General features: G+C 43.2%; 2 protein-coding genes across 2 annotated transcripts in view; both read left to right on the forward strand.

Moving 5' to 3' along the window:
- Positions 1–13,397, forward strand: part of fam207a (family with sequence similarity 207 member A) — a 29,380-nt gene that overhangs the window by 5,865 nt on the left and 10,118 nt on the right. The window contains exon 3 of the mRNA XM_039793633.1: positions 247–315. Coding sequence (XP_039649567.1) covers positions 247–315 — 69 coding nt within the window. The remainder of the gene's footprint in view (positions 1–246; positions 316–13,397) is intronic.
- LOC120554617 (E3 SUMO-protein ligase ZBED1-like) lies at positions 5,104–7,234 on the forward strand. The gene is made up of 2 exons (XM_039793632.1): positions 5,104–5,793; positions 6,092–7,234. Exons 1-2 carry the CDS (start codon positions 5,170–5,172, stop codon positions 6,332–6,334), a joined length of 867 nt encoding a protein of 288 aa, XP_039649566.1. The 5' UTR covers positions 5,104–5,169; the 3' UTR covers positions 6,335–7,234.

A 13,397-nucleotide genomic window follows, 5' to 3' on the forward strand; every position in this document is an offset into this window, starting at 1 on the left:
GCCTCTGTCTGTCTGTATGTCTCTCTGTGTCTGTCTGTCTGTCTCTCTCTCTCTCTCTCTCTCTCTTTCTGTCTGTCTCAATGTCTGTCTGTCTCCCTGTCTGTCTGTTTGTTTGTCTGTCTCTCTGTCTGTGTGTCTCTCTGTCTGTCTGTCTGTCTGTCTGTCTGTCTGTATCTTTGAATCCATTTCTTTGTGTTAGTCTCCTCCAGCTCCAGGTTCATGTTGTGTACCTGTGTTTGTTCTCAGGTCCAGAAGAGAAGAAAGTTAAGACAAAGAAAGAGAAGATGAAGGAGAGGAGAGACAGATGGCTCAACAGTGAGTTGAAAACAATAGTAATAAAAAAATTTTTTTTATGTTTTGAGCATTTTTTTGTCCACATTTTTGGACTCTTTTCTGCATTTTTGTATCAGTTTTCAGAGCTTTCTGATGCTTTCTTTGACATTTATGCCATTTGTTTCCTACATTTTTGGCCCTTTATTGACGTTTTGGTCCCTTTTTTCAATGATTTGAGGCTTTGTTTTGGACTTTTTTGATGCCATTTACTAGGTTTTTATCTTCATCTGTTGAAAAAAGAGTTGATTGTTCTTAACGAGCACGTCCCTGACTGTTGGGCCCTTTTTACAAGCCTTTTAAAGCTTTGATTTGGACTTTTTTTGTTGCTTTTCTCTACATTTCATGGGTATCTGTTGCAGAAAGAGTTAATGTTGCTATAAAGGAGCGAGTCTCTGAGTTTTGGGTCCATCTTTGTGTCTCTGTGTAATTCATCATCATCATCATCATCAGAAACCGAAGCCGCCGCGCAGCCAATCAATGGCTGCTGGGTAACACGAGCCGTTTCCTGTCCAGCTGGTAATTATAATTAGGAGGTAACGGCTACTGAAAGCCGAGAGCGGCTCCACGGATCACACTCTCAGGAATCAGACGGGAAACACTACGAAATCTGAGCTTTCTCACATCCAGCCCAGTGTTTACAGGCTGAGTGCTTCATCATCAAGGCGTTTAAGACGGAGCAGTTTTTCCCTGATCTGAGAGGGTTTATCAGGTCTGTGGCGTGGTTGAGGAAAGATGGCGAGGGGTTCACTATCCAAAAGATTTACCGACTCAAGAAACTTGTAACTAAAGTCAGAGCTCAGCTTATTGAGGATGATGACTAAGTATAATATGTTTCTCCACATACTTGTGTGTCTTTTCGCTCTTTTCTTTTTAATGGCGCATTTAAAAATTGGTTCCTTAAACATAATGGAGCAAGAAGTGATGTAAAATGAGCTTCTCTGTTTAAATTGATGGAGTTAAAAAAAACGTGATGTTATTTTTGTGCAGGAGACTCACAGTGATGTGGAGAATGAGAGTGAGTGGAAGAAGCAGTGGCCGGGGGAGGTTATTCTCAGCCATAAAGCCTCTAACAGTGGGGGGGTCGGGGTGCTCTTCTCTAAGGGCTTTCGTCCCTGCTCCTTTAGTGTGGAGGAGATCTTGTGTGGGCACATTATAAAAATTAACGTTCAGTATGAACATGTTAAACTTATTTTTGTAAATGTGTATGCTCCAGTTTCGGCCATTGAACGAATGACGTCATTCAGGATTGTACTGATGACCTTTTTTTTTTGGGAGGTGATTTTAACTGCACAGAGAATCCCAGTGTAGATCGTAATCACCTGGAGCCTCATCCTGCTTCCTCGGCCAGACTCAGGCGTCTGATGGAGAGCTGTGAGCTGAAGGATGTGTGGAGAGGTTTTCACATCAACGACAGGCAGTACACCTGGAGTCATTCCAGAGACAGCATCAGTTTGATTGTTTTAAGCACCATTTTGGTGTGTTTAAACAGTGTGTAATTACTCCTTTTGGTTTTACTGACCATTGTCTTGTCCAGTACATATTGGCACTTTAATACTGGACTTTTAAATGATAGCTCTTTTAAAGAGGGGTTTGAGTGTATGTGGTGTATACACCGGAGTCAAAAGTCCAGTTTTCCATCGTTGCAGTGGTGGGATATTGGAAAGGTTCAGGTGAAACTTTTTTGTCAGCAATATACTTGCAATGTCACCAAGCACATTACCAGGTCTCTTCACGACCTAGAGATTGAAGTAGTGGAATTACAGGATTTGGTGGATTCCACAGGAAATCAAGGGCATGTTGAAGCTCTTAAAAGGAACCCCGACTAGTACGACATGTTGGCCTTATAAGATTAACGTGGGTGTCAGCTATCAAAAGGTGGTACAAAAACACTCCAAATGTTTTGGTTTTTCTTAAAAAGTCCGTTCCCTCGTAGGCTGCCATGGTTATTTACGTCTCAATGCATTCTGGGGTAATGACGTGTATAGGTTGTACCCCAACGTCCCGGCTATTGACAGTACAGTAACAGCGAGATGAACACATCTGCCGTTGTGCCTTTTCAGTTTGAACCCGAGCACACCGTAGGCTTACATCAGGAGAATAACGCGCAAGACGGTAGGCCTGCTCAAGAGTTACATGAAAATGAAGACTAAAGAGAGTTGAGGAAGCGAGAGTGGGGCAAAACCGATGGTGTCTGTGTGGCAACTGCTTGCCAGTGCCAAGCGAGAACAAGTGTTTGTATATAATCGTATTATCAGTATTAATAATTTCATAATCATCTACCACCGTCGTCTGCTTTATGAGAATATACAGTAAAACATATAAGTTGCTTTGATTATATTTAGAGATACTCCGTGTATCACAGCACATGAAAACTTAAATGCAGTTTCCATCAATCGAGATGTGTTATGGGCTGCCCTTGTCAGCCTCCATCAACCTGTAGCTACTTTTTACGACCGTGTTTGTGCCGTCCAATTTATATAAAAATGACACGACCCCAGTGTATAAGTGTCTTATATTAAGGTGTTATTTTAAGGTTTTAGGATTTTCACTCCACCGTTAGCTTAATGTCATTAGCTATCTGTTGGCTAAGGTACAACTTGAAGTTCTGTGTTGGGCTGTTTGAGTGAGCCAAGCTAGGAGGAGCTATGTCTCACAGTCGCACACACCACATTCAAAATGTTTAGCGTTAGCTAGCTAGGGTTTCGGAGCTAGCTAGTAATCCATGTGACAGGGATTTAGCTACTGAAGATCCAACTTCTAAGATGCACACATATTTGCTAAAGATCGAGTTATCTTAGTGCCCCTGACAGTTAAGATCACGTTAGTTTGTCTCGATCTTACATTTCTATGGTTGATAAACGTTAGCCAACATGAGGACAGCTAGCATTAACTGTAATGTTTCTTTGGCAACTGTCAGCTAGTTGACTTGATATTGTGTTAGCTAGCACTCACACTAACCAGCTACTTAAATCCTTAAACTGGGATTTATGTACTTTTCTGCTTCTATAAACGTTAGATAGACTCAAAGGTTGTCATGCTGTGGTTAACGTGAATACAAAGTTCTCGCTTGGCATTGGCAAACAGTTGCCGCACAGACACCATCGGTTTTGCCCCAACTCTGATAGTCTTCATTTTCATGTAACTCTTGAGCAGGCCTACCGTCTTGCGCGTTATTCTCCTGATGTAAGCCTACGGTGTGCTCGGGTTCAAACTGAAAAGGCACAACGGCAGACGTGTTCATCTCGCTGTTACTGTACTGTCAATAGCCGGTACGTTGGGGTACAACCTATACACGTCATTACCCCAGAATGCGTTTTAGACTTAAATAACCATGGCAGCCTACGAGGGAACGGACTTTCTGCATTTTTTTTTTTTACAAAAACCAAAACATTTGGAGTGTTTTTTTACCACCTTTTTATAACTGACGCCCACGTTAATCTTATAAGGCCAACATGTCGTACTAGTCGGGGTTCCTTTTAAAGTCAAAAAGGCTGCTTTAGCCAACCTGTTGGGCATTACAGCACAGGGGGCTCTGGTCCGCTGCCGCTTCATGAATGCTTCCCAGATGGATGCCCCCTCGCAGTTTTTATTTGGTCTGGAGCGTAAGAATGGTCAAAGAATGATCATCCACTCGCTACGCTCTGAAAATGGAGTTACAATCACGGGAACCCCTGAGATCAGGAGATATGCCACCTCGTTCTACAAAGACCTGTTCAAAGAGGAGTATGTGGAAGATGCTGAGTCAGCTGCGTCTTTCTATGCTGGGCTTGCTCAGATGGGTGCTGACAACAACACTGTGCTGGAAGATCTACTGTCCCTAAATGAGCTGCATGTTGCTCTGATGAGTCTGGAGAACGGTTAGGCACCAGGCATCGACGGGCTGCCTGTAGATTTCTACTAGACCTTCTGGCCCGTGATTGGAGAAGATCTGCTGGAGGTGTTTCAGGACAGCTTGAGCAGAGGACGTTCTGCCGCTGAGCTGCAGAAGGGCAGTCATTAACCTGCTGCCAAAGAAAGGAGATTTACAGGAATTAAAGAACTGGAGACCTGTTTCTCTGCTGTGTGGCGACTATAAGATCTTGTCCAATGCTCTTGCTTCTCGGCTTCGGGAGGCAATGGGTAAAGTGGTTCATGTCGACCAGACTTACTGTGTGCCCGGCAGGTTAATGAGTGATAGGCCTGTCGCGATAGTCAATAAATCGAGTTATCGCACGATAAAAAAAAATGAGCTCGATAATTTTTCCGGCCGCGATAATTGCCATTTGCATGCTTGTTTGTTTTCCTCATCTCTCTCTACCAAAGAGACTGGATGACCACTCTTGGTTCCTTAGCGTAGGAGGAGTGAGCCTTCTTGTCAGTTGCATGGTCTTTGTGTGGGGGGGCGGAGCTTGTCAGTCGCATGGAGTTTGTGTGGGAAGGCGGGACTGCTTGCGGAAAGAGAGAGAGAATACGCTAGTTGTGAGTTGGAGGAATACAAAAAGAAAAAGATGGAATTGGTTTCAAAGCCAAACGCGACAGCTGCAGTGTGGGAGCACTTCGGATTCCAACCGGATGACCGTGGTGAACCACTTAACCTGAACGAGCCGGTATGTCGCATTTGTTGTAAAACAGTAGCAACTAAAAGCGGTAACACAACAAACATGCATATGCACCTAAAACACAATCACCCGGTGCAGTTTTCCCAGCTGGGAAAAAAAACTACAACAACGGACGGCGGCCGTCCGCGCTTCCCGACAGTACACAATCACTGGGGCGTAGTGTAACGACAAACAAAGTACAAACAGTGCAAAATGGTGTGCACTCACTGACAGTGTAGTTCGCTTAATTGCTAAAGAGATGCTGCCCTTTAGTATCGTCGAAAAGCCGGCATTTCGACGAATGCTGCAAACATTTGACTGCCAGTACGAGTTGCCTGGAAGAACATACGTGTCACAAACTGCAATTCCACAACTGTACAACAGCGTAAAAGATGACATACTACAGGAGATCAAAGACATCCAATTTTACTCTGCCACTACGGATATGTGGTCAAGTTCAAACATGACCCCCTATATGAGCTTGACTATACACTACATAACTGCTGACTGGAGCCTGCACTCCAAGTGTTTAGAGACCAGATATGTCCCAGATAACCATACTGCTGACACCCTTGGAGAAAACCTGAAGTCTGCTGTAGCAGACTGGGGACTGGATGAGCACAAACTAGTCTGCATCACTACAGACAATGGTGCTAACATTGTTGCTGCAATAAGGGGTCTTGGCTGGCCATGGCTCAATTGCTTTGGCCACAACCTCCATCTTGCTGTGTCCCATGGTCTGGACAGAACCAAAGATCAGACAGCGCGTGCCTTAGGACTCTGTAAAGGTTTGGTCAACACTTTCAACCTGAGCTGGCTTAAGAGGAGAGACCTGAGGAAGGCACAGAGTGAGGCTAATCTCCCCCAACACAGTCTAATACTGGTGAGTGATGTTTAATTCATTGATAGTTTAATTTGCAAAATAAAATATTTTTATTTTATAGTAGCCTGTAGAATAACCTGTTTGTATCTAGTCTTTTAGTATGCACTGGCATATAATATAACATACAAACATACAAATTAATAATGATAAATAATGGACATGCTATTTGTTTAAGAATGTTGATAGACCGCTGGTCTTTTTGATGGTTGTTCATGTTCAAAAAAAGTTAAATAAAAAAAAAAAAAATGAATGTTGATAGACTAACTAATGAACGAGTACAATATTATCTTTCACACAGGATGTTGTCACACGATGGGGCACTAAGCAGAAGATGGTAGAGAGGGTGCTGGAGCAACTCCCAGCCATAAGACGTGTCCTGGTTGAAGACAGAAAACATAGCCACCTCAACCCAACCTGGCAGGATGTTTCTGTGTTGGAGTCCATCAACGCAGCAATGAAACCACTGGCTGACTTCACAGACATCCTCTCAGGGGAAAAATATGTCACAGTGTCCTCAGTTAAGCCTGCTGGAACTGATTAAAGACGACCTTCTCTCTCCAGGCCCTGATGACACTGCACTGACAGCCAGTATTAAACAAAACATGTGCAGGGTACTGACTGAAAAATACAGCTCACCTGCAATCCAAGTCCTCCTAAGAAAGGCCACCATCTTGGATCCAAGGTATCGTGGCAGCATGGAGGAGGCAGGTGCATTGGATGATGTCAAACATCAGCTTGTGCAAGAGCTACTGGACTTAGGACCAGAAGGAAGTGGAGAAGGTACCAGTGGTGAGAGCTGCAGCAAAGCCGCTGGAGGAAACGATGAACCTACTGCTGCCTCACTCACCAAGAAGAAGAGGCTGAGTGACCTTCTTCAAAACAGAAGAGCTCGTAATCTGAGTTCGGCCCAGGCTGCATTTCCAAAAAGAGTGCAGGCTGATGCAGAGCTGACCAAGTTCCTCCAAGAAGATGCACTTGATGCATCTTGTGATCCCTTGATGTGGTGGCATGACAATCAAAGAAGATATCCTTTGATGGCCAAGTTGGCCCAAAAATACATGTGCATTTGTGCAACAAGCACCAGCTCAGAGAGAATGTTTAGCACAGCTGGCAACATTGCTACTCCTGAGAGATCCTGCCTTAAGCCACACAAAGTCAACATGTTGGTATTTCTTGCTCGGAATCTGCCATAAAATCTCTCTCTCTCGTCCTTGCTGGACATAGACTGCAATTCACTTTTGCTTTATTTGAACACAACTTTATGCTGGAGAAACTCTTTTTTTTTTAAAAAGCTTTTTGCATATGGCCCGTTGAGGCATCTTTTGCACTTTTTTGTTTACAAAGGCCCTAACTGGCAGTTTTGTCTGTTATGGAATGTGTCAGTCTTTATGTCTGAGCCTAATGTTTAATATTTTTTGAAGTGCAATTTTTTTTTACATCCATTGTATTTATTGTTTTTGGTTGTTTTGTTCATTTATTGTGGCTATTTAAAATGTCTTCCAGTTTCAGTGTTAAATATTCTTTAGAAATAAAAGTTTATTGATCTTTGAAAAGGTGTAACTGCATTATTATTCCATTATCATTATATTAGATGAAAATGGTCTCAGAATGACAATATTATCGTTTATCGCGATAATTTCTGGGACAATTTATCGTCCAGCAAAATTTGTTATCGTGACAGGCCTAATGAGTGATAATATCACTCTAGTTCGGCATTTTTTGGACGTCTCTAGCTCACTGGGTATGGATACTGGTCTTATTTCCATAGACCAGGAAAAGGCTTTTGACCGGGTTGAACACCAGTATTTATGGCAAATGCTCAATGCTTTTGGCTTCAGCCCAGGTTTCATAGCTAAGATTCAGGTACTGTACTGTGACATTGTGAGTATATTAAAGGTTAATGGTGGTTTGGCTACACCTTTTAATGTACAGAGAGGGGTACGGCAGGGGTGCTCTCTGTCGGGGATGCTTTATTCCCTTGCTGTTGAGCCTCTGCTCAATAAACTCAGGAATTAACTTTTGGGTGTGTATTTTCCTGGGTGTGCTTCAGCAGTTAAAATATCAGCTTATGCAGACGATGTCGTGGTTGTTTTGAACAAGCAAACAGATATCGACAGATTGGTAGAGAATGTGAGTGTCTTTAATAATATTTCTTCTGCTAAAGTTAACTGGGCTAAGAGTGAAGCTGTGGTGGTGGGAGACAAGTTACAGAATCTACAGATCTCTACCAGGAGGGCTAACCTGGAAGAAAGGAGGGGTAACTTATTTGGGTGTGTTTTTGGGTGAGGAGTGTGTGATGCAAAAAAACTGGGATAACGCTCTGGAAAAAATAGAAGGCTGTTTAAAGAAATGGAAGTGGCTCTTGCCGAGCATGTCTTATAGAAGGAGGACGCTTTTCATTAACAATCTGCTGTCCTCTTCTCTGTGGCATAAACTGTCTTGTGTGGATCCCCCTTGTAATTTACTTGCAAAGATTCAAGCTGTTTTAGTTATTATTTTTTTTGGGATAAGCTGCACTGGATTCCCCAGGCTGTTCTGTTTCTTCCCAAGGAAGAAGGAGGACAAGGACTTGTTCATTTGTCCAGCAGGGGCGCTGCTTTCCGCCTGCAATTCATCCAGAGACTGCTGTTTGGCCCTAAAGACTTGGTCTGGAGACCTCTCGCCCATTGGGTGCTGAAAAACTTTAAGGGTTTTGGACTAAAAGATTCTCTGTTCCTGATGGATGTAAGGAAGCTGAGTTTCCAGGCGTTGCCTCCTTTCTATCGTGGCGTATTTACAGTGTGTAAGCTGTTGATCAAGGAGAGACGGGTGCAAGGTGACTCCTTACACTGGCTGCTACAGGAACCGGTGGTGTACGGAGAACGGTTGGATTACCCCTGCTGGGCAGGTTCTGCCATCTCGGACGCGTTCTGCAGAGCACGGGTGCTCATGCTGGGGAATGTGGTGGATGTTGCTGGTCCGAAACTAAACAATGCTACTGCTTTGGCAGCTGTTCTGGGTGTGAGATCACAAAACTATAATGTTGGAGGAATATAATGTTGGTCTGATTATACCTCAATCTGATGATTCCTTCCCTGTGTCCGTCCCAGTCTTGATAACTATGTTGGTTGTTTTTTTTAGATGTAAAGCACTGCACTTTAGACTAGTGCTGAACGATTAATTGCATTTGCGATAATATCGCGATATGTTAAAACGCAATTTCCTAATCGCAAAGGCTGCGATTTGGTCACATGACTCGCGAGAGCAAATCAGTCTGCACTCCGCAGAGAAAGCATCAACTTGGCACGCTGACGCTATGCTGTACCTTGAGCTGATCTCTGTCATTCAAACAACTCTGAGTTGAAGTTTAAAACTTTTACACCCATTTTAATAAAATGAAGGGTTTTGTTCAGGCTCGAGTCCATACATGCAGTTAATGGATACAGGCACGCAGAACTGAAGGCTCGGTTGACAACGATTAGCTCTGATTAGCGGTTAGCTCCGGTTAGCGGTTAGCTAAGATATGGAGTGGAGGAGCTGCCACTGAGAGGGGTAACAATCAGACTGATAAATGACGTTCGGGGAGCTTTCACAGCAGCGTGGCCGCGGTGTTTCAACGGTTTTATTAGTATAGTTAATCCCACGGCAAGACCACTAGCAACTAACGTAATGGTAGCCTCTCTGAGCAAGTGCAACGTTGACGGTGTCCATAGATATAGACACTAGATGTCGCCTTGAGGTTCTAAGCATGCGTCAAAACCGCCGCCATCTTGGAACAGGGGTCTGAAGTTTTCCCGCCGACTTTTGTGCTGCTTATTGATGTTCGATAGAGGAAATGAAAAAAACAAACAGCAAGGGATAACATTTAACAGGTGACAATGTGTTTTATGATATATATATATGCCGCCTTCGACCAGCAATCTGAGCTCCGGCGGCAGCGGGAGGCGGAGAGCTCCGTGGCTGGCGGCAGCGTCTCTTCCCCCGGGCAGGAACACAGCTTCGCCGGTCCCCGCTGATCCAGATCGGACCGGCCAAAGACAGAATGGTGATTGGGAGGATCTTACACATAGTCCAGGACGACCTGTATGTCGATATCGGCGTGAAGTTCCACTAAGTTTGCCGGCGGCAGGCAGGCGGAGAGAAGCTACAGTGGGGCAGCAGAGACTGTCTGCGGCTGCAGGATCTGGAGCTCAGTGCCCGCTTCCTAGGAGCCAAAACCGACACCACACAGCTGGAGACCCGGGCCGTACTGCTGGGCCCGCTGGAGGGAAGGGTTGCCCGGGAGAACCAGAACCAGGAATGAATGGAGCGGACTGCCACAGCCTGCTGAAGTTTAAATCACAGGTTTCCTAAAGGGAGTCTGGTGGGACTCGGACTGTGGGCGGCGAAACATGACTTTAAGTATCGTTAAATAAATAAATACATGCAGAAATAAATAGTGGAGGAGTGAGCCTGTCTGTTTAAACTTCACTTTGAAGCAGAAACTCTTAGTTCAGAAGGGTGAAGTTTCCGTTTGGACTCAGATCTGTGAACCGATCATAATAAATATTCTTTGTATTAACACATTAATTAGTCTTTGTTTTGTATTCGATTGTTCATCTTAAGTTTACATAAGTGGAAGCAGTATGAAGTGGAAGAATGGGACTACTAAACCTAGGCTTACAGGCACTAGGCATTACAGTTTGAACAAAGTAGATTATATTAATATCAAAAGCTTAATTTTTCTCTGGACTCGATCATAAATACATAAAAAAACTAGAAAATCGCTTGAGATTGAGGATTTATGGTGATTTTATTTCCGTTAGCCCTTTACCTACATTGATGCTGATGCATTAAAGAGCAGTGACTCCCCTGTTTCAAGATGGCGGCTCTGTTGACGCATTCGTTCCAATGAACAGCAGCAGCCAGGCGACATCTAGTGTATATATCTATGGACGGTGTCATGCACACGGCACGCAACTTCATGGGTGGGAGGGGCTGGAGGCAGCTCCTCTCTGTGCACTGTAAAAAAATACACGTGTGTGTGTTTATATGGGGTGGGCGATATATATCGTTTACGATAATATCGTCATTGTTGTGTTAACAATGTGCAAATTGGCATTATCGAGTATTTAAATTACTTAGAAAAAACCACTTCAAAACAGCATTGGAACGCTACACATTCACTCATGTCAACAAAGATGGCGGCGCGCTATTGTGCAGCGGCTACTAGCTCTCCTGTCGGTGTATATTTATACAAGTACAGCCACACTGAAATAATCTATATAGGACTACAATACAACACAGCCGTTACGAGAGCCTTCCAGGCGGCTCATAACATCTCGGAGGACATAGCCAGACCGGGCGCTGCGTGGGTTGTTGTCCGCATCTAGCACGCCGAGCTAGCTACCGGCAGGATGAGAACATAACTCCGGCAAGACCAGAGGCGGAGGACTGCATTTTTGTGCAGAATGAATGGAGTACCAACCGCAGGATCGTTGCCCAGCACGGCTCACCTGGAGCCCCGTCGGTAATATACAGGCCATTTTATTTACCACGAAAACAGCACACTGCCGTCTACGTAGCCCCCGATGCTAACGTTAGCACAAGTTTGGCTCACTGCTTACCATAATGAACAAACTCCAGCGCGATCACCTGGAGGGGATACATATTATAGCAGGGGACTTTTACAAGGCGTCTTTAAAGTCTGTACTCCCCAGCTTTTTCCAGCATGCAGCTCGTGCTACTAGAGGGAAGAACACACTAGACCATGTATACTCTAACATAGCATACAGAACTGCGCCTCTACCTCACCTGGGCCAATCAGGTCACATCCAACTATTTCTGATTCCAGCATAAATCCTGGTCAGAAGGACTATACAGCCAAGTAGAAGGACTATCAGAACCTGGCCTGACACTGCCCTGTCTCATCTCCAGGACTGCTTCCAATAAGGACATGGTTGTGTGCAATATGTTACAGAACAGAGCCCTTTATTATTAGGATTTAATCTTGCTTGTATGCTGCACAATTTACATTACAGCAGAGGTGTAGAACTGAATGTTTACTCAGAGTTCAATGTTCCTATACTAGTTCAATTAGTATTAGTATAGTATTCGTATTTTGTCTTTAAATTGTTTTTACTTGAATACTTAAATTTTAAAGAAAATAAATAAGAATTGTTTTCATTCAACATTGTGCCCATTATTATAATCAGTGATTAAGTAACTCAGACTTTTAAAAACACAATTTTAAAGGATATCGTCTAATTATCGTTATCGTCAAAATCTGCAAAAATATCAATATTTTTTGTCCAACCAATCAGATTGTCGGACAGATGATCAACAGTAACGGAATCAACCACGTCACCAAAGAATGCTTGGGTTGAATTTGTTTACAACAGGTGGCTGCCATGTATAGCTAGATTCATTATGTCTATGTGTAGATTCCACCATCGCATCTGTTATAGAAGATATCGACAGCACATTCATTTTAAAATCCTCAACCGGCCTGTCTCAAACCAGCTGATGGTGTGGCTGCGACTCAGCTGTTCAAGTGACAGAGACTGGTTTTAGAGGCTTCACCTGTTTCAACGGCCTATATAGAAGTCAGCCGGTAAAGTCAGATATAAACTATATGAATAAAATGATCATTAATCCATTTTATTTCTGCGTTACAAACAGCTTTACGAAATGGCAGAGTTTTAGACAGAGCGGAGCCTTAGTAGCGTTATATGGTGGAGAGATTGAAGAGAGAGAGAGCGTTATATGGTGGAGAGAGATAGAGAGAGACTGAAGAGAGAGAGCGCCCAGCGGCGCTAGAACAAAGCCGTGAATCAGAGAAATAAAACGTGTTTTCGCCAATTCATCTCTAGAAATGCGACTGTAGCAAGCATGTCACTATCACTAACGTTATCCATATTCATATTTACACGCAACAAATGATATATCCAGCTTCAAAAAAGTCTAAAAGTCAGAAGTTAGAACGAATCATTGACATAATGGACCAATAGACCCCGTTGCTCTGGAACGAATGCATTGTGCAAAGAGTGGTTGCTATGGAGACGATACACAGTGTTGAGTTCTGTTGCTCTGATTGGTTGTAGGTCTATCCAATGAATGCAGAGGAATTATTTTTCCTGGTTCGGTTGAAACACGCCCCATAATCACAGCCCAATGGAGCGGTTTCAGACTCACATTCTGACTAGAATCTGAGTAGGACCACGTTAGGCTAGTCAAATGCAGCAACTGGACCTTCTTTGCCAGTTTGCACACATGTCTTTGAAGGATTTAAAAAATATCGTCTGAATATCGATATTGAAAAAAAAATCTATATATTAATTTTTGTCAATATCTCCCACCCCTAATATCTCCCACCCCTAATATATATATATATATATATATATATATATATATATATATATATATATATACATACACACATACACTCACTCACTCACTCATACACACACACTATATTTTTACTTATTTAACTGTCTAGTGTGTAATCGTGTGTTGTTCATACTATACAATGATTTATTGTTTGTCTTTGTTGAATAATACAGAAGACAAAGAGCTTATATAAATAATCGAATATCGAATCGCAATCGCAATATTTGGGGGAAAAAATCGCAATTAGATTATTTTCA

Source organism: Perca fluviatilis, chromosome 24 (genome assembly GCF_010015445.1).
Source record: "Perca fluviatilis chromosome 24, GENO_Pfluv_1.0, whole genome shotgun sequence".
In the NCBI taxonomy this organism is placed as follows: Eukaryota; Metazoa; Chordata; class Actinopteri; order Perciformes; family Percidae; genus Perca; species Perca fluviatilis.